General features: G+C 43.1%; 1 protein-coding gene across 3 annotated transcripts in view; it reads left to right on the top strand.

The window, feature by feature from the left end:
* The window catches only part of phf19 (PHD finger protein 19), a 37,468-nt gene extending 17,599 nt beyond the window's left edge, over positions 1-19,869 (top strand). For 2 of the 3 annotated variants that reach the window (XM_052037321.1, XM_052037319.1), the window contains exons 7-15: positions 634-729; positions 3,854-3,922; positions 5,295-5,418; positions 6,369-6,436; positions 8,695-8,871; positions 10,501-10,603; positions 11,906-11,991; positions 13,119-13,220; positions 13,441-18,204. In XM_052037321.1, coding sequence (XP_051893281.1) covers positions 634-729; positions 3,854-3,922; positions 5,295-5,418; positions 6,369-6,436; positions 8,695-8,871; positions 10,501-10,603; positions 11,906-11,991; positions 13,119-13,220; positions 13,441-13,771 — 1,156 coding nt within the window. In that variant the 3' untranslated portion in view covers positions 13,772-18,204. Of the gene's footprint in view, positions 1-633; positions 730-3,853; positions 3,923-5,294; positions 5,419-6,368; positions 6,437-8,694; positions 8,872-10,500; positions 10,604-11,905; positions 11,992-13,118; positions 13,221-13,440 lie in introns of all 3 variants that reach the window. The other variant, XM_052037320.1, reaches the window with a different exon arrangement.
* The last annotated feature ends 812 nt before the right edge of the window (positions 19,870-20,681 follow it).

The raw sequence follows: 20,681 nt of genomic DNA, 5'->3' as shown, positions 1-20,681 counted from the left end.
CACCAACCATTATCCCTGCTTTTGTCTGCCATTAAGTTGGCTCCCTTGAATGTGTAGGTGGCAACTGAGCCACACAGAACTTGATTCAGTTCCTACTATGTGTTGGAGGAGCTGCCCAGTTTCTATATGTGGCTGTGGCTTAGAGAGGGAAAACTACCAGGTAGGGGTCACGTTCCTGGTTTTCGCCCAGTGCCTGATGATGCGAAGACCCGCTAGGGAAGGTAATAGCAGGATTGTCCCCACTTATATTTGCCACGGTCAATTAGTCTGCAAGTCCTAAGCTCCTCGATTCATGTGCAATGGACAGCCATTTGTCTGAGGTACCAGAGGGCCGGCAATATCCACGGAAATATATCCAAGTCTCCTCAGGATGGTTGGTATATTCCTGCAAATCACACTGTAATTAGGTCTTCAACACGGGAAAATTTCAGGGACAGTATTTATACCCCAACAATTTTTTAAATCTTCATCTCTTATTACCTTATCCACAGGACTTTTTATTGTTGGAAATTGTTCACAGCAGATCATACCTAGTATCAGCCAGGACAGGTTAGAATATGCTGCCGTGAGAGATTGTAAATGTGCTGATGTTTCCCAGAGGTGACAATGATTTCTCTTACCTTCTAATCTCAGGTGGTACCTGAAGATGCTTCAGTGCTGCAGATGTAAGCAGTGGTTTCACGAAGCCTGCACTCAATGCCTGAATGAAGCCATGATGTTTGGAGACAGGTCTGATCACATTTGTGCACTTTCATGGAGTAGCCACAAATAAACTAGCTCGAGAGGGGAGTGGAAGAAATGTTCTTCGTTCACTGACTGCTGCGCGGCATTCAATAGACTATTAGTGATCCAGTGCCTCTGGTTCGACCCTGATCTCCAGTGCTGTTTGTGAAGAGTTTGCACGTTCTCCCTGTGACTGTGTGTGGGTTTCCTCCGTGTAGTCCAGTTTTCTACCTCATTCCAAAATCATGCAAGTTGGCAGGTTAGTTGGTGACTGTAAAATGCCCCAAGTATGTTGGTGAGTGGCAGAATCTGGGGGGGAGTTGATGGGAATGTCAAGAGAAATCGTTACAGGGAACGATTAGTGGGGGAATGGGATTACTCTCAGACAGCAGAGACTTGATGGGTGGAGTGGTCTCCTTTGTTGTAAGGAAATATGAAATAGTGAGCAGCACAGTGGCATAGAAGTTGGTGCTGTCGTCTCACAGTCCCAGCAACCCCACTTCGGTCCTTGTCTGTGCAAACGTTACACGTTCTCTCTGTGACCGCAGTGTGAACTGGCATCTTTCCTTGTCCCAAAGATGTGCTGGTAGGTTAACTGGCTGCTGTAAGTTAGAACCCTGGAGGTTAATGGCAAAATGAATCAAAGGGAAGTTATGGACATATGTGAGAGAGAATAAGTTGCAAGAGTAGAGGAAGATAAGCAAAAGGGGACTGAGACTAACGGGGAAGCTGCCCTGGGAGATGGCATGGAATTGGAGTTGGTTTATTATTGTCACATGTACTGGTGTACAGTGGAAAATTTGTCTTGCATACCGTTCATACAGATCAATTCATTACACAGTGCATTGAGGTAGAACAAGGTAAAACAATACGGAATGCAGAATAAAGTGTCACAGCTACAGAGAAAGTGCAGTGCAGGCAGAGATTAAGGTGCAAGGTCATAACAAGGTAGATTGTGAGGTCAAGAGTCCGTCTTATTGTACTAGGGGACCGTTCAATAGTCTTCTAACAGCAGGATAGAAGCTGTCCTTGAGCCTGGTGGTATGTGCTTTCAGGCTTTTGTATCTTCTGCCCGATGGGAGAGGGGAGAAGAGAGAATGTCTGGGGTGGGTGGGGTCTTTGATTATGCTGGCTGCTTTACCGAGGCAGTGAGAAGTGTAGACGGAGTCCACAGAGGGGAGGCTGGTTTCTGTGATGTGCTTGGCTGTGTCCACAACTCTCTGCAGTTACTTGCGGTCACAGGCAGAGCAGTTGCCATACCAAGCCGTGATGCATCCGGATAGGATGCTTTCTATGGTGCATCAGTGGACCAAATGGCTGTTCGCTATATCATCATGACATCGCTTTTCCTGCATGTTAGTTGCTGTTGGCGATGGTATGTACAGAAGTGAAATTTATACATTTGTACTTGCTTCAGAGTCACAATTTTTTCTATAATTTTTTTTATTGTTGCACATTTTGATGAGTTGAATATCCAGATATTTATTTCCATCATTACTTCATAAAAACAAGCATTGACACCCCCTTGCAAAGTAAAAATGTAGTGAACAGATTTCATTACAATGCACAGTCTGGGTTTTGACCAGGATGTTCCCTAATGCTGAGAGATGTTTGGAGGTAGGATAGGAGTGGGAGTTTCCTGTTAGCTCAGCTCTATACCTACATCCATCTACCAGTCTGTCTAAGATGGCAGGCCCAATCATGGTCTCCCCACTGGCTATTGTTTATGGTGGCTGCTGCAACACATGGTGGTTGGACAAAGCCTGTAGTATACCCCCTTGGGCAGGATTGGCACCTTTTGAGGATTACCTGTACAATGTGTTACATATTCATGGCTCTGGTGGTCATATGATGAGAGTTTGTGACAAATTCATTTCTCCCACATGCAGCTGGTAGATTGTGCACAAAATTTTGATTGTCATATTTCCTTTCGGCATAGGAGGAGGCCATTCGGTCCATTGAGTTTATGCCAGCTTAGAGCAATCAAATCAATTCCATTCCTCCTGTATTTTCCTGTAACCTTTTCTCTCTCGCATGCCCATGAACCTCCTTCTAATTCTCCTATCACCCACCTACGCATGTTGCGGAGGAGGGTCAACTGTGGGTAATTTATAGTAGACATGAAGGAATCTGGAGCAACACAAAAGATGCTGGAGGAACTCAGCGGGTCAGGCAGCATCCGTGGAGGGAAATGGACAGTTGACATTTCAGGTCTCGACCTCCCCCTCTGTGATTTCTCCTGCTCTTTGGCCACAGTCTCACTCATGAAGGGTCTCGACCAGAAATGTTGACTGTCCATTTCCCTCCATAGATGCTGCCTTACCCGCTAAGTTCCTCCAGTATCTTGTGTGTTGCTCCAGATTCCAGCAACTGCAGTCTCTTGTGCTTCCAGCATGTTTTAGGATGTGGGAATAATCTGGAACACCCTGGAAAAACCCACACATTCACCAGGAGAACATGCAAACTCCACATGGACAGCACAGGAAGTCAGCATTGAACCCAGGTCACTGGAGCTGTGGTGGCAGCAGTATTGGCTATGGTGAATATTTGATTGCTTGTTCTGTCCTCTAAGATAATAAATAATGTAACTTGTCCTCTACTGAAACAATGGAATGAAATCTTGAAACATAACACAGTACATGAGTAATTACAATTTGAAAACTTGAAGTGATTTTTGTTTCCATCATTGACCTAAAGCTTTAAAGCTAAATGTATATTAGACACCAAAGGGTGCTCCCTTAAAATTTAAGGCCCCAAAAGGAGAGCAAGTTATGCACCAATGCATCTCAGTCTTGCAGCATATGCACACAAGTCCATATTTATGGTATGGGACTATTCTCGGCTATGAGACTGAGATTTCTGGCAAATATGAGAATCGGAGGGGGAATCTGTCATTGCGCTCACCTATATGGAATTCAATCTTCCTGAAATTCCCCTAATCCTGTTAAATCCTCTGAACTCACTGGCCAGTCTGTGCGATAACAACGCCTGTGTTGTTTACACACTGTTTGTTCTTCGGCAAATTTTGCTCCAGGATTTCCTTCAGCCATAATTTCCCATTAACAAGATGCTTGTTCAGAACAAGTAGGTAACTGAAATAACAGAATATTCTGTTCTGCTTTTGTTTTAGATTTTATTTGTTTGTCTGTTCTGTGTGCAATAAAGGACCTGAATATATCAAACGCCTACCCCTCAGATGGTAAGCTATGCAAATAATGTTTAAAAATGTGATTGCAATGCATATTTGTCCCTCATAACTTTATAGCTAATATATTGAGTTATACAGCAGGGAAACAGGCCCTTTCGCCCAACTTGTCCAAGCCAACCAAAATGTCTACCCTGACATACTTGCCTGCGTTTGGCCCATATCCCTCAACCTTTTTTATCCATGTACCTGTCTAAATGTCTTGTAAACATTGTAATTGTATGCACCTCTACAGCTTCCTCTGGCATCTCGTTCCATATACCCACCACCCTCTGTGGAAAAAGTTTCCACTCAGTTCCTTTTTAAATCTTTCACCTTAGGTCCATGCCCTCCAGCTTTAGACTCCCCTACCCTGGGAAAAAGACTGGCCATCCACCTTATCTATGCCCCTCATGATTTTATATACCTCTATAAGTCATCCCTTAGCCTCCTACGCTCCAGAGAAAGAAGTCCCAGCCTCTCCTTATAACTCAAGCCCTCCAGTCCTGGTAACATTCTCATGAATCTTTTCTGTACCCTCTCCCAGCTTAATGGCATCCTTCCTATAGTTGAGTGACCAGAACTGTGCACAATACTCCAAGTGTGGTCTCACCAACAACTTGAATAGTTGCAACATGATGTCCCAACTCCTGTACTCAATTCCCAATATCTTGCCCTTTCTTTTTTTACTGCTTGGACTTAACACAGCGCTCAATAACTATGAGCGTGAGTCATTGTTTGAAAAATAATCCCTAAACAAAGTGCATTGACAGTGAAAGCTGTGTGTGAATCATCCGTTAGCAGAAGAGTTATCACTGGGTTGGAACTGACAACAAATCCCTGTGTACACGGTGCATAAATAATGCTATTGGAGATTCAGACAAAGAAAGTGAATTATCTTTATTCCATTATCTTCTTTCCAGATTTTTTTAAGGCTGTATGATTAACCTGTAGATAAAGTTGTAAAAATGTGTGGCCTTTCAACAGTGGAATTGTAAGAAATGCCACCATACTAGGAGTTGATTTTTAGCATGTTTTGTTTTCAGATCTTTGAATTCTTCCTTGCATTTGGATGTTGCTTTATGCATTGAATACATTTGTTGAGAATGTCAAGGTGCAACACAGCCACACCCTTGCTTCCTTCAAACCCACCAATCTCCCTCTGGCCCTACTCTGCTCCCCATCCCAATGTGCTATAGATATGTGGACCTGATTTCAGTAGGTTGTGGATTCAGTTCTGGAATTGCGGCCTAACTAGATGTTGTCACACCTTGCAATCCTCATTTCAACATTTCAAGTCACTGCAGGGTAACAACATCCATACATGTTACATGAATGATAGAAGCTCTTTGAGCCTTCAGTTAAAATCCTGTCCTTTTGCTTCTAGGGTAGATGTTGTGCACCTCGTTTTATACAATTTAGGAGTCCGTGGCAAAAAGAAATATTTTGACTTTGAAGAGGAAATATTAATATTTATTAATCAAAACTGGTCGAGCCTCCAACTTGGAAAGGTAGGTGTGGTACTCTGCAGTTGTTTAGATGAATGCCGTCCCATTCTGAATGAGATGTAGATAGAGTTATACGTCAAAGGTCCTCTCTAATATTGAAAACAGGGATAAATGAAGCAATATTTAGGCCAGAAGTTGAAATGAACCCAGTTTGATGGCTGTTGAGGATAGGTCCCCAGTACCTGATTCTCTCATTTAAAACCAATTTACTTCATTCCTTGAACACTTTGACTGTGTGAAATCACACACTCTGCTCAACAGGGCACATGCACGTCGGGTACAGAGCGACCATCTGGTGAAGCAAGTCTAAATGGCGTCACAGTCTTCAAGTATTTTTTTTCATGGTTCACGAGGTATTTGGTCACTGGGAGACCCACATTTCTTACTCATCAGTGATTGGTCCTAAACTTGCGTGTCCACATCAGAAGGCAGCTCGGAGGCTGTGGGTTTGTGGCCAGAAGGTGCAATTCACATCTTCAGAAGCTTATAATGCCACTGGTCAGTCACCTCCAGAGAATGGAGATCAGTTCTGATTCATGAACCATGTAATTGGTGCAGAGACACTGGGAAAAGGGTACAACAATGATCTCAAATGTAAAATGGAAAGATTAAAGAATTTCAGGCTCCGTGCACCTTTCTTTTAGGGGTTTTCACAGCTCAAATCCCAGCTATAATCAGATTAAAATTCAACACTTAGACTGTATTTCCCCATTTTGTTCCCAGTTCACAACCTCAACATGTTGGGTGGGAGCACTTCTCTTGAGGGAGTGGGGAAATGCTGAGACAATGCCAGAGTTATAGTTAATAATGTTACCAAATGCAGATCAAAAAACATTATTGGTTCATATTAGCAGAGGTAAAAAGTACTGCGGGATACATTTCAGATCAGAGACAGAGGAGATACTAGATGTTGCAATGTTCTGGATTGAATAATTGGTCTTCTTTCTCTCCAGCTGACAGAAACAGCAGTGCTTGAACGAAAGCAACATCTCCTCGATGCTTTAAACAGCTATAAAAGCCGGTGAGACTTTATCTTGTGCTTTATGAGTGAGTAAAGTGGGAAAAGACACATCTGTGTATCATGATTTCAGTTATATGAGAACCTTTCTGATGAAAACAATGCCCAGGTGCACAGTCTATTAGATCACAGCTTTCCATCCTGGGGTTTTGTGTTCACACCTGCCACCGTGAGTGATTTCTCAGTCTATAGGATATGAAAACTTGTAAATAAAAGTGAGTTTGGGTGTTTCTTATAGGGCTTAAGTTCAAAGTGCAAGCCTGCTTGTGAATCTACAAAATGTATTAAAAATCTTGGTCCTAGTGTGCGCCGACAAATCAAGGAACCTCTTCTTTACATCAACATTGAAGATTGAAAATTCAATCTCATCATTTCAGGAGGAATTCTCCCTGTAAAAAGGTCCCACCATCCTGTACTTACAGCAGCAGTCACCCAGTGATACTATGGTTGCAATGTCTCCCGTTCTCAGACATGTGATGGGTTGATCACTCTAGATTAAATTTGCAGCTGCTTTTGGGGGAAGCCATGAGGGTGGGTGTTGTGGAAATTGGAAATATCTGTCTGGAGTGCTGTGGAGTCTTGGGGTTAATGTTTGGTTTCAGCCAGGAGTTAAATGCACAATTGAGAAAGGAACATTTGTATCTATCCAGTGAGGAGAATTGGAGCAAACAGCCCACACCTGCACTGGTTGTGTCAACAAGAGTGCATCCTTCCCACCATCTCTTTGTTATGGAGAGTGTAGACTGTAGCCATGGCTGCTTATACTGTGGTTCCCTCTATCAGTATTCTTAATTATACAAGGTCAATACCAATAACATTCCTCATTGGTAATCAGCTAGTCAACGGAACATTTGATGAGAGAATCACTGTAGCACTTTGGTTTATAGGCTGATCATTATTCTGCTGTAATAAGTTTACAGGAGTCCAGAGAAAATTGCTGAAAAGTATTTCTGATTCTGAACCTCAAGGGGAATTTTATCTTCGCATTACCTCAGAGACTGATATGAGGAAAGGAGTTTAAAGTGATAAAAGTAGATTCCAGCAGATAACACTGTTATGTGACTAATGCATAATACATAATGTTAAAATGAGAAAATCTTACTCCAAATGCCAGCCAGAACTGAGGCTCTGACTCGCTGCCGTTAATCTTCACCTGCTTCTGTTTTTTTTTTGCCCAGGATGAGGGCACTTCTGCCAAGACTGGCATTCATTTGCCATCCAGTAGTTAGTCCTGTTGGTAAGACACCCTCCCCTTCTCTGTGGGAGGAACAGTGCCAAAAAAAATTCCTGGCTGAGAGGCTGACACTCATGACCTACCTTCACTGATGGGTTGCTAGAGGTCATTTATGCAGTTAACAGTTGTGATGACAATGGAGGTGGTCCGATTGATGTGGTGTACTGTTCATCCTCATTGGAGGATGCTTGGTGGTGCTGGATCTTGAGTAGCTCGGCCTGCTGCCTGCTATCCCAGATGTGGCTGACCGGACTGGAAGGTGTGGGTTCAAAACTAGGTACTTCCCTAAAATGGTGGGAGAGCAATATCTGCTGGGCTGCTCTTGTGAACACCGAGACATCGCTGCTGGTCCTTGCACCCAGGGTATGGTTCATGGCATTTGTGGAAACTGGAGGAGGGGGATGTGTACTGCAAGCGGGAAACCTTTTTTTCTTGTTTACTCGTCTACTTTGATTGGACTTCTATCTGTGGTGTGTTCAGTCCAATCTTCCTTTCCAGTATTTAGCATCCATTTCACTCGGTTGCAGAGAACTTCAAGTTTCATCTGTGTCCGAAGGCCTACTCATCTTAGTTTTGAAATCACTCCATGGCCTCTCTGCTCCCCATCTCTGTAGCTACCTTCCCTCCAAGATAATTTGCCCCTCCAATTCTGGCTTCTTGCTCTTCTTTCCCTAAATCATTCCACCCACCATTGACAGTGAAGACCCAAAGCTCTGGAGTTCCTTCCCTTTACATCTTTTCTCCTGTTAGATGCTCCTTAAAACCTCCCCCCTTGACTAAGCTTCAGATCAATAGCCTGAATATCTCCCATGTGTGGCTCGAGGTCCACTTTTGTCTGAACCTCCCGTGATAAACCTCGGAATGTTTTCACTACGTTAAGGATGGGTGTTTGAATGACGCTGAGACTCAAGGATTTTGCTTTAAATGAATGTGATTTTATTTGTGTTGAAGACTTGAAGCCAAACCAAAGGGCATCAGATAATGCTGATTAAAAAAGACTTTTATGCCCTTATCTGTTATGTTACAGATTTATCTGTGGTAAAGAAATTAAAAAGAAAAAATGTATTTTCCGTCTCCGTACTCGAGTACCACCAGTTCCTCCGAATATTATTTTGCCTGATAACATTGGCCAATTGACTGATCATGCTTGTAATGAGATCAAGAGGAGAGGAAAAAACATGTTAGTGTTTGCGCCTAAGTATGGGTATGTACTGTGTGTGTTTATACTCTAACTGAAAATCTAATGAGTACTTTTGATCAGTGAAAAATGAGGCTGGAGTTTGCAGCTGCAATGATGGTGAAACTAAAATTCTTTGTTGTTATTACACTGACACTGAGAACAGTTTCAGCTTGTGTACAGTTAACTGTGGAAATCTTGAAGTTACATCCAGCTGTTGCAGACATCAAGCTGTCTTCCATCCTTTGCAAGTGTAAGATTCCAAAAACCGACAAGACCTTTTGAGTATTGGTAAACTATTGCTGCCTTACTGGTGTATGATTACTAATTATTATACTATAATAATTACTATACTATTGATTTGATTGCTAGCCCTCCTGCAACATGCTTTGGAATGTTTCTAGGACATTTTAGGATCGTTGAAGTGTTAAAGCCACTTCATGTAGATATACTGATGTAGAAAACACTTTGGCTCATTAAAAAAACAATTTCATGTATGTGAGACACAAGAGACTGCAGATGCTGGAAATCTGGAGCAACACACAAAGAAACTCAGCGGGTCAAGCAGCATCTATGGAGGGAAATGAACAGTTGACGTTTTGGGTCGAGACCCTTCATCGGGGAACTGGACCCAGTCCTGATGAAGGGTCTCAGCCTGAAACGTTGACTGTTCATTTCCCTCCATAGGTGCCGCCTGACCTGCTGAGTTTCTGTAGCTCCTTTGTGTGTTGCTTCATGTATGTGAATTATAATTCCCTTAGATAAATATTTCAAAGTGTAAGAGGTATAAACTAATAAAAATTATTCTTGCTTTTTAAATCTTGCTTATTATATTTCAGAGCATATATGTCCCAGTGGTTACTCTGTTCTGTGTAAAATATTTAAAATATTAGTTAAGATCTGTGCTTTTTCTGTTCTGATTTATTGCCTGTAAAATCTCTTCATTGTGATTGTCTCTTAAACTGAGCAGACTGAAAGCCAATCACATTGAAGAGATTTTACAGGTAATAAACCAGAACAGAAAAAGCGTAGATCTTAATTAATATTTTAAATGTTTGTGGGGCACAAAGGATCCCACTGGACTGAATGCCAGACACAAAATGAATAAAAAAGGGGAACGCCATTGCCACTGGGTGTAACAGGTTATTGAGGTCGGTGATGAGCCCAGTCCCTTGCTCACTGGTCACAAACCAAGGCAAATATGTTTGCAGTAAATATTAGCTGCGTGCAGTGTTTGAAATACAACAGGTAGAATTATCAGCAACTAGTGAGACAGACATAATTCTTTGTCGTAGCCAGTTTGATTTTAAGAGATTTCATATCACAATTCCAGTATCTGCTATTTTTCTGTTGCTTTCAACTTAGTGTCATTTCTCTTCCAGGAATGCTTGCCTTGAAGAAGCTGTGTTCCTCCCTCCGATGGGGTTTCTGTTTGTCTTTTTTGCCTCGTTCACCCTACAGTGTTGCTACGGTGTTGACCAAGTCTCACTTCCAACTTTCTCACTATCCCAGTTCTGATGAGGGTTTGTTGTCCTGAAACATTAACTCTTGTTTCTGTCTCCACAGATGTTGACCGACCTGCTGAGTATTTTCTGCTTTAATATCTGATTTTAAGAGAGTTGCACTGAGTACTTACTTGCCTTTGTTGTGTCACAGCCCCCTACCAGATGTACCACAGGCTCGCCGGCGGCAGCTTCCACTGAAGTGGGGGCAAAGAAACAGGAAATCAAGCTGGTTTCTGCAGGATGCTGTCCCAAAGGTTAGTCACACAACCAGATTCTGGGGAATCATAAGTGCCATGTTGTAACAAACCAAAATATTGTTACTCTAGTCTTAAACTGGCCTCATCCTGAACCAGGAACATCAGAAGTGACCTGATAACAATCCCTTGGCCATGTCAGTCCCTGGAGGCGATGCAGGGGAGATTTTCCAGAATTATACCCAGGATGAGAGACTTAAGTTCCTTTACAAGATGAGAGAAGTTGGAACACACAAGCTGGAGGGGAGATTTAATGAAAGTTTCCAAAAGATGAGTGTTTTTGAGTAATGAAGTTGCTTCCACCACTGGTGAGTCAGAGTAATTGGGAAAGGAACCAGATGCAAGATGAGGGGAATTTTGATTTCCTGGCCTGACTCAGCAGTGGAGGCAGATTCAGGACAGACTTCTGGTAGGGCCTATTTCTGTGCTTTATATCAAAAACTAAGCAAAACAGCAGTAGGCTTTCAGCCTTCGTGACTTCCCTGTTATTCATTCAGATCATGGCTGATCTTTTTTTCCTGCACTAACCCCATATCCGTTATTTCCCCTTTTACTTAAAAACTGTCCCCATCTCGAACATACTCAGCAACCGAGGCTTCACACCCCACTTGGGTAGGGAATTCCAAAAATTCACCACCATCTGGATGAAGAAATTCCTTCTCATCTCTGTCCTGAATGGCTGACCCCTTATTTTGACCCACAGTTCCAGACACCACGGCCAGGGGAACATCAGCTCTGCATCTGCTTTGTCAGTCCCTGTAGAAATGACCTCTTTCCATCCGCTCTACCGTTCCTTGTTTAGGGATTATTTAAGATGATCTATTGCAGTTTGATGGCCTGCAATTTCTTCGATGTCTTTTGTACGGAGTGGGATGAGATAAGAAATCTTTATTAGTCACATGTACATCAAAACATACAGTGAAATACATCTTTTGCGTAGAGTGTTCTGGGGGCAGCCTGCAAGTGTCGCCACGCTTCCAGCGCCAACATAGCATGCCCACAACTTCCTAACCTGTACGTCTTTGGAATGTTGGAGGAAACCCACGCAGACACGGGGAGAATGTATAAACTTCTTACAGACAGTGGCTGGAATTGAACCCAGGTCGCTGGCACTGTAATAGCGTTACACTAACCGCTACAGTACCGTGCCTGGATGTTATTGACAAAAGTGACAGTCACTGCACATTTGAAGGAAGCTGATATTTCACATTGCTGATGTGTGTCAGGAGTCAAAGTATTACTATAATAATTTGCAAGGTAACACATGAATTGCTATTCATAATTTCACTTTTCCAATCACAGAGTGACTTCTCCACAGCTGAGAGCACAAGCTACCATTTGGCAAACATATTTGACTTTACAGTGGATGATATTCAGAGTTTGAAAAGGTGAGTGAGTTCCTTTAGTGAGTGCACAAGCAGAGCCAAATGTCTCCTGGGATGGGCTGCTCTGCCGGATCAGTGCTTCCCTGAGCCAAATGATAGCTAGAAGGAGCCTGAGAGGAGCAGTGATTCTTGTACCACCATCAAACAGATGCTTCAAAGCTCATTGCAGATAGCAGATGCATAACACAAACCCAGTGTGGTTCTTCCTTATTCTGAAGTTACAGTGCTGTGTGGTCACTGCTGTGGTGGTGACAGTGGTTCACTTCCCTGTATAGTAATCCAGAGGCCTGGACTAACAATCTAAAGACCCGAGTTCAAATCTCACCATGACATAGTGAAATTTAAATTCAGTTAATAATTTGGAATTAGTAATTAGATAATCTTAGTAAGGATGAGCACAAAATAAAAATCACTGGGTTGTTCACTAGGCTGGTTCACTAGTGCCTCCCTTGTAGGAAGGGACGTGAGGGTCTGAATTAGGGAGCGAGGTTGAGAAGGTTGGGACTGCTTTCATTGGAGTGTAGGAGAATAAGGGGTGATATGATAGGGGTGTATAAAATCATGAGGGGCATAGATAGGGTGAACACACACTGCCTTTTTCCCCAGGGCTGGGGAATCAAGAACGAGAGGGCATAGGCTTAAGGTGAGAAGGGAGAGGTTTAATGGGAACCTGAGGGGCAACTTTTTCACCCGGAGGGTGGTCAGTATATGGAATGAGCTGCCAGAGGAAGTGGTTGAGGCAGGTGCATTAACAACTTTTGAAAGGTGCATAGATAGGGAAGGTTTAGAGGGATATGAGACTAGCTTAGATGGGAATCTTGGTCAGCATGAACCAGTTGGACCGAAGGGCCCGTTTCCATGCTGTATGACTCTATGACTAACTCTGCCATCTTTACCTGGTCTGGCCTGAATGTGAAGCCATGCCTATGCCTATGCCCTGCCCTTCAGGCCTCTTGGTTTAAATAGGGATGGACAATAATGCTGGCTTTGCCAATGATGCCCAGATCTGGACAGCAGATCGAGTGAGGCTGGACCCTGGGTGCCTGACTGCCTCTCCCATCACTGACTATGGCACTGTGATTACTTCCTCACCCTGGAGACTTTAATTCCTTCCTTTCTTTCTTTACCAGTTACAGCGATCGCTCCGAAGGAACCTTTAGCTCCGACCTCGATTTGACAGATGCAGCAAGTACATCTGGATCTGCCTCCACAAGCGTGTCTGGGGACTCCAGGTAAGAGCAAAATCATTTTCCTGCAGACATTTTCATATCAGTCTGCAAATGTCTGCTTGTTTTGTCCAGAATTGGAGAAGGGTTTGTTCTGACCCACGGAGGGCAGGCAGTGATGGTTCTCACTGTGAGTAGGGAGGTTACAGTCGAGCCTGGGAACTCACTGGGAGATTCTACACCACATTATCTTGACTCTGTCCATGTTCTGTTTTCTTGCCTGCAGAAAGACCGTGGGGAGTCGTAAAAGAAAGGCACCGATGGAATATTCGTTAAATGCCAAAAACAGCCGTAAGGAAACCATCTACACACGTACAGCTAATGGAATGGGTCGGGCAGAACAATCGATGGATAATAATTACCTTAACGTCCACACCTTTGATAGTATGAGTGATGATGAAACCTCCCTGTCCAACCTTAAATCCTCCATCACTAATTATTTTGGTGCTGCAGGCAGGCTGGCTTGTGGTGAAAAGTTCCAGGTCCTTGCCCGCAGGGTTACTCTGGATGGGAATGTGCAGTACCTCGTTCAATGGGAAGGTTCCACTCCATACTGAGTCACAACTGGAGTCGCAATTCCATTTGGTAACCATAGGGCCACAGTGCTACAGAGCCGGGACTGAACAGGGCTCAAAACTATCTCCTGTACCTGTTGCAAGGTGAAAGTTAGCTGCTGTGGAACCATCACATTTACCAGAAAGAGACATTTAATCGAAGATTTGAGTTCTCTTTAGGCACTTGCTGTACTAATGCATTTTTAAAAAAAAATTAGTACAGAACAGGCTTTTTGCTGCTAGTTGTAGCTAGTGTTAGTTAATACCCAACTGAAGAGCATTTTCAGTGCAATCCAGGTATGCATTTGCCATGAATGAATATTAGACTGGCTCTGACCAGCTGGGCAAGTGAATTGCATTCATCCACTGAGTAAAATCAAACGTAGAGTTAATGAGGAGATCAGCTGGGATTCAACCTCTTTGACAAAGTGGAGTTGCCAACCGGTGTAGCCCCCCACCCCCCCCTTGCTCCTGTCTCACGTGTTCTTGTTTGTCTTTTGGATTACATTGCTGATGAGTTGATTTGCAGCCACAATTTAAAGGGGGGGGGGGGGGGGTTGTGCTTTCGGGAAGGAAGACGGGAAGTTTTAATTTTATTAATTGACTAAGGTGGAGATGTGAATGTAAGTGGATTGTGATTTTTGCAGATTTTAAAAACAAGTGATTGGAAGTGGATGATGTATACTGAGAATGTGGGAATAGGCCTCACAAGGGTGACCTGGTAGGCTCCACTGTAGCTGCTGCACATTTAATGCTGTTTTTAATGTAATCTATTTCCATATACAGCTCTGCTTTAGATTTAGAATCACACCAGCTTATCATGTAGCCAGTTGTGACTGATCAAAGTACAGCTAGCTTTTGAAAGACTGGCCTCAGCTGCTTAAACTCTTCTATTAGCCAGCTTTATGAAAAGATTTTAATTTTGGCAAAAGCCAACAGCCTTGTTTATTGGCTGAAGCAATCTCTGACAGGACAACGTACTACGCAGTTGAATTGTTGCTGCTGCAGGTCCCACTCTCCCCTGGGTACCTACATGTCCCATGCAACTTTCAAAATGGGGAATGTATAGAATGCTTGAGACAATGTGAATTGATGAATTTTGAGGCTGCTGCTCTTGCTATGTGGATCTGCCTTTTTTTGGGGCAGATGTCACACATTGCATTTTTTACCCTTTGAGAACTGGCTTGACATTCCTGCATTGGCATCCAAAGTAGAACTGGGCTGCTCATTTTCCCTCCACAGCAGTAGTGTGGTGTGCTGGTCACACTACAGTTCCCTATTTTTTCCTTTTCACCCGTAAAGTCATTTGTGTTTTCATTTGCTGCTTGAAAGATTCCCTGCTGCTCCCATTCTTAATGGGGCACTTTAACTTAAGTGTGGAATTTTGGTAGACTTGCATTGTCCAGCTCCACTGTTTTTATCTGGTGTCCTGCGCCTTCACTTGTTAACCTGAGGGAGAGAACAGGCATGACATATTGGAAAGAATAGTTTAATTTTAAAGAAAGCACTCTAATCTAAATAAAGAATGAATCTGGCAGGAGTAAAGTCTTCACCAATCCTTCTCTCGGGGAACTGACAGAGCGGAGAACTGACAGAGTAGTCAACTGCCCTCCCTTGATCAAGTGAGTGTCGACAGGCTATCCTCCTATGGAAGGCATCATGGCTCACACTCGGCCAGTGTTGGTACAAGGGCACAGGCTAGCAATCAGAAGCAGGAATCTTATTTGATTGCTCTCATTTTGTTTTCTGGCCTGTAGTTCATCTGTATTGGGTGAGACCAACACAAGGGTGAGCAAGGGTTAAGCTCTGGGCATCTAACCTCAGCTTTGCACCATTGATGCACAAAGCTAACTGAGCTGCAGCACTGCTTTAATGATTCACTTTAACAGGGAAGGGAAGAGGTGTGGACGTTGAAAGCTGTAGAAATGCTGTTTCTTCTCAAAGGGTTAAGCTTTAATATATTTGTATGTGCCAACCTGGTGTTGCAAATGAAATGCTAAGGGACATCAGATGCTTTAGTTCCTATTGATAATCAAAGTGTATGATTTATATTGTCACAGTTAAATGTTTTTGATACAAAAGTGAAGGTAGTTCTACAAATTCTTCTAAATACTTTTCAAGCACAACAACTGTTACAGCCTTTATAATGATAATAGTAGATTCCTCTCTATGAATACCAAAGGTATTTTTATTTTTAAGTGAGGGAAATATATCCCCTGTGCAAGAATTATTCATTTGAACTTTGTTTCCAAAAATACCAGAAGCTTGATCTTATGAGATCAGATTAAGCTGTTCTTGAACATACTCTGTATTAGGTATTTAATGGAGACGGATCACCTTTCTTGGTTTAAAAAAAGTGGTTCAGTATTCAAAGTGGCATTTTCACATGTGCAATACATTGATAATTGTGAATATTGGCTTCTTAAAACAGGCCCTTGGCCAAAGACTCACAACCTTTGGTTGTTGACTGCGCTCCCCTCAGCTCGTGTTGCTGAATTCCTAAACAATGTCTCCATCACCTCCCGATTGGACGACCAAAACATACTCCTCACTGCCCCCCAGAAACCTGGTGCCACATCCGATCTAGCACCAAGACCTGTTCCACCATCACCTGTGGGCCTGTCAGTAAATGATTGAAGCAGCCTCTTGATTTGAACATTTTCATCCTTGATTTTTTTTTCAACCCCTCCCTGCCCTCCTGCTCCCTACGATCTCCTATATACTTCTGCTCCTCCTGTTTCTTGCCTCTTGATCATCCCCATTGGATCTGCTCTGCCATTGACAGTTGTGCCAAAGCCCTGAATTCCCTTCTTAAACTGCTTCATCTCTCTATCCCCTCTCTCCGTCCTCCTTGAAGGCAAGACTTTTGATGAAACCTTTAACCTTCTACCCTTTTTACCCCATGAAGTGTTAAGTTTTGCTTGTGACCAATCCTGCAAGGTATTTTGGGGGTGTCTTACCATGAAAATGACTCTGTAAAGGGTTGGTGTTGTTTTAGTTTTCTACAGAGAAGCTGTTACAAAAGTAACACCTTCTCTGTAGAAAACTAACAGTTGTTTATCATATGAGGAGCATTTGATGTCTCTGGGCTTGTACTCAATGGAGTTCAGAAGAATAAGGGGGGAAATCTCATTGAAACCTACCGGATACTGAAAGGCCTGGATAGAGTGGACATGGAGAGGATGTTTCCATTAGCAGGAGAGTCTAGGATTGAAGGGCACAGCCTCAGAATAAAGGGACGTTCCTTTAAAACTGAGGTGAGGAGGGATGTCTTGAGCCAAAGGGTGGTGAATCTGTGGAATTAATTGCAACAGAGGGCTGTGGCGGCCAAGTCACTGGGTGTACTTAAGGCAGAGATTGATGGGTTCTTGTTTCTTGAGGGGGTTAAGGATTATGGGGAGAAAGTGAGAGAATGGGGGTGAAAAAAAAATCAGCCATGATTGACTGGCGGAGCAGACTCAGTGGGCTGAATGGCCTATTGTGCCCCTATATCTCATGTAAGTACCAGTTAATTAAATGGAAACAAAGAGGGAGAAATTAGTCTTGGGCTGTTGTGGAGTAAAACAGGAGACCACTTGGGGTAGCACTGCCTCATTTGCTGCTTTAAGTCCCGTGTAGTCTAACCCTGTCTGCCAATTCACTACTGAAGTAAATCTGCTGGATATGAAGTTAAAACCTAACAGGCAACCACCCATGCCCAATCCAAACCTGTCCCAAGCCCAAGTTTTCACACACAACCATCACCAGAAGCATAACAATCCCAACCATGGTACTGTCCAGAATCCCGTCAGACAGCTAGCCTGCGCTCATCCCACTCAATACTGCAGGGGCCCAATCACTTAAAACTTTGTCCCCACTCAAAACCCTTTAGCCACATTCTTTCCTCACCCTTCACTCTTCCTGTCAAACTCACCAGCTCTCCATCCTGAAGAACCTCTTGGACCCAAGTTGCATCTCCTCAGATCTTTCTGCCGCCTTCAGCAGGAACTATTCCTGACTCTGGGTGGGATGGTCCCATTCTGAGATCGATCCTTCACTGGAGAGACACAGCCTCACACCAGCTGTGCAGTGATACTGGCTGATCCCTCAGCAGAGAGTTTCTGAAATGGCCGAACCACAAGGTCAGATCCTGCTGGACATGAGTTCCAGTCAGATTTTCACAAGAGATGAAGGTGAATTTCATTCTCACAGTGATTAATGGACATTTAAGATTCAAAATCCTGGAAGTGATGTTTACCTTTGAAGTCACACACCTGGGAGGGGTAATAGTTGGACCTTGCTTTGCCCATCCTTAGGAGAGGAAGAGAAGACAAACATCCTGCAGCCTCATGGGTCCAGGAACTCCCAAATAGTGAACCGTGTAATGCTGGGGATCCTCATCGATCGACTGAATCAGCAGTCAGGGCCTTGTTCCAGGACCCCTGGCAGAAATTGGACATTTGTTCTCCACAACATCTTCAACAGCCACTACAGTCTCCGTCCAGCAACAGAATTGTGTTGAACTCAGCCAAAATGTTGCTGTGCAGAGACAGGAGGAGCCGTCCCAGCTTCTCCCCAACCACTGCCCACCCCTCCCAGCTGTACCATTGCTGCCAATTCCCCTCTTCCCCCCCCCCCCACAACCTCATGTGCTCCCCCAGCTCATGCCCAAGGTTTACCTCAGAGGTGACGTGACAAAGAAAGCAGTCCATTGTGCATCTATTTGGAACAGATTATGTGTCTGCTGAGGTGGTGACAACATATCACCCACGTTATATAAATAGGTCCCAAGGCCCAATACAGGGACAGTGTCAGCTACCCAAGCATGGATGAACACTTACCCTGCACCACTGGTGTTGGATTTGAAGAGGGCCCATACCAACTTATTCTGAATACAGCGAGGTGGACATTCATCCTTGGTTGCAAGCTTACACACTCAATAACCCCCGTGAATGTGCATCTTGAAACTCATTTCTACCAACTCCTTTGCTCTGGAAGTTTTAGAAAAATTCAAGTTGCAAACAGCAATATTACCTGAAGCAGCAGTGTGCAAAGACTTATTGTGCTTTGGTATTAAGCTTGCCTAAGATTTACAGATTCTTTTTGCATTTTATCATTACATTGCATCAGTTACTATGCAAGCTCTGATCATTTAATAACCCAATTTTGAAAATTGTTCAGACTTTCAAGGTTGGAAGACTTGCATTTATATATCACCTTTCACATGTCGCTCCAGGTGTTCCAAAGCTCTTTACATCCAATGAAGTACTTTTGTATGTAGTCTCTGCTGTAATGTAGGAAACACAGCAGCCAATTTGCACACAGTAAGCTCCTACAAACAGCAATGTGATAATAACCAAATAAGGCATGTTTTTAATGACATCGATTAACCCAAATGCTGAGATTACTCTCCTGCCCTGCTTCAAACTAGTTCCACAGGATCTTTCGCAAACACCTGAAAGAACGGACAAGGGTTTAGTTTAGTGTCTCTTCCACTGACAATGTAGCACTCCCTCGGTACTGAAGGGGAAGCTCAGCCTAGATCTTTGTGCTCAAGATTCTAGAAGGGGACTTCAACCCAGAACCTTGATCACACAAGTTTTTTTGGTGACGGTTGACTGGAGGTGAACTGTAACAATGTGGTACTGCACCACATCATCAACCATCTGGTACTCCTACACCCTGATCAATCCTGAAGTTAGAAAAATCTGAAAAGACAATCCTTGTACAAATGTTACCTGCACAATGTGATCTGCATAACCATTAGAGGTTAACAGTGTTACTTTAACTTTGTACAATTTGATTGCAAGTACCCTATGTAATTACTCTTGTAACAAAACATGTATCGTTCATTAGCAGTTCAGTATTCTTTCTTGTATTACTCAGCTATGCAAAGCAATTGGCAATAAATTCTAGGGCTAAGTTGTTGTTCTGTGCTATTTTCACCTTTATAATTTTTGGACCATTTCCACAGAATGGATTTGGAAGAAGTTATACTTAATGCTGGAATTTAAAACCAAGATGTATTCTGTGTCTTTTTTTTAAATGGAGGTATTTTGATAAAAGATGATCTGCTGTAGGGAAATTATTTCCTGCAGGCACTGTACATTAAACAATGCATATTCTTTTCTGGGAATCTGGTGCAAGATTTATTATTATGTTGGAAATGCCTGTTGCCTAAAGAGCACAAGAGTTGACTCATTAAGTCAGCAGATCCCAGTTCTAAGGTAATATTTGCCACTCCTAGCAAGGGTGCCAGCCAGAGGTAGAGCTAAGCTTGAGTAGCCAGCCCTTTAATTCCAAGTTTGATTGCAATTAAAAACAGCAGTTGCTGGAAGTCCTGACAGATCAAGCAGCCTCTGTAGAGGGAGGAGCAGAGTTGGCAATGCAAGTCCATGACCTATCACCAGAACTTTAACGATGTTCTCTCTTCTCAAACCTGCTGAGGATTTCCAGCATTTGCTGTTTTTATTCTGAGTTGCTAAATCTCTTTCTGCAAGGCACCTGAAGGCCACTGCTCTCAAAACTCTTCACAACTCTGTTGGTTTGAAATGAGCAACCACTCGTGGTTGCATCCTGGTGGACATGTGGCTAGGACTGATACACATCACAAACCTCAGGTCTCAGCTTAGTGTCCATTTGATACCATACAGGAAATTTGAATGATGTACAAGCAATTCAGACTCACTCAATGAATCCCTTCCACTTCATGCTATACTCCCCAGTGGGACAAACTCAAGCCTTCCTATTGTTTGCTGAGGTCTGGAACTGTGCTACCGGTGTGCTTTCAGAATATACTGATCATGTTTCCCTTTTCTAATTAAGCAAACACCTACATATTAAAAGGTAAAAGATTTATATTTCAAGTGAATGCTTAGTGGAAAAAAAACTTGGAAAAGGCATTTGGTACATTTACTGGCATTGTTACATAGTT

The sequence above is a fragment of the Pristis pectinata genome, chromosome 23 (assembly GCF_009764475.1).
Source record: "Pristis pectinata isolate sPriPec2 chromosome 23, sPriPec2.1.pri, whole genome shotgun sequence".
Taxonomy (NCBI): domain Eukaryota; kingdom Metazoa; phylum Chordata; class Chondrichthyes; order Rhinopristiformes; family Pristidae; genus Pristis; species Pristis pectinata.
The sequence above is the reverse complement of the archived record's forward strand: the minus strand, read 5'-3'. Positions and strand labels throughout refer to the sequence as shown.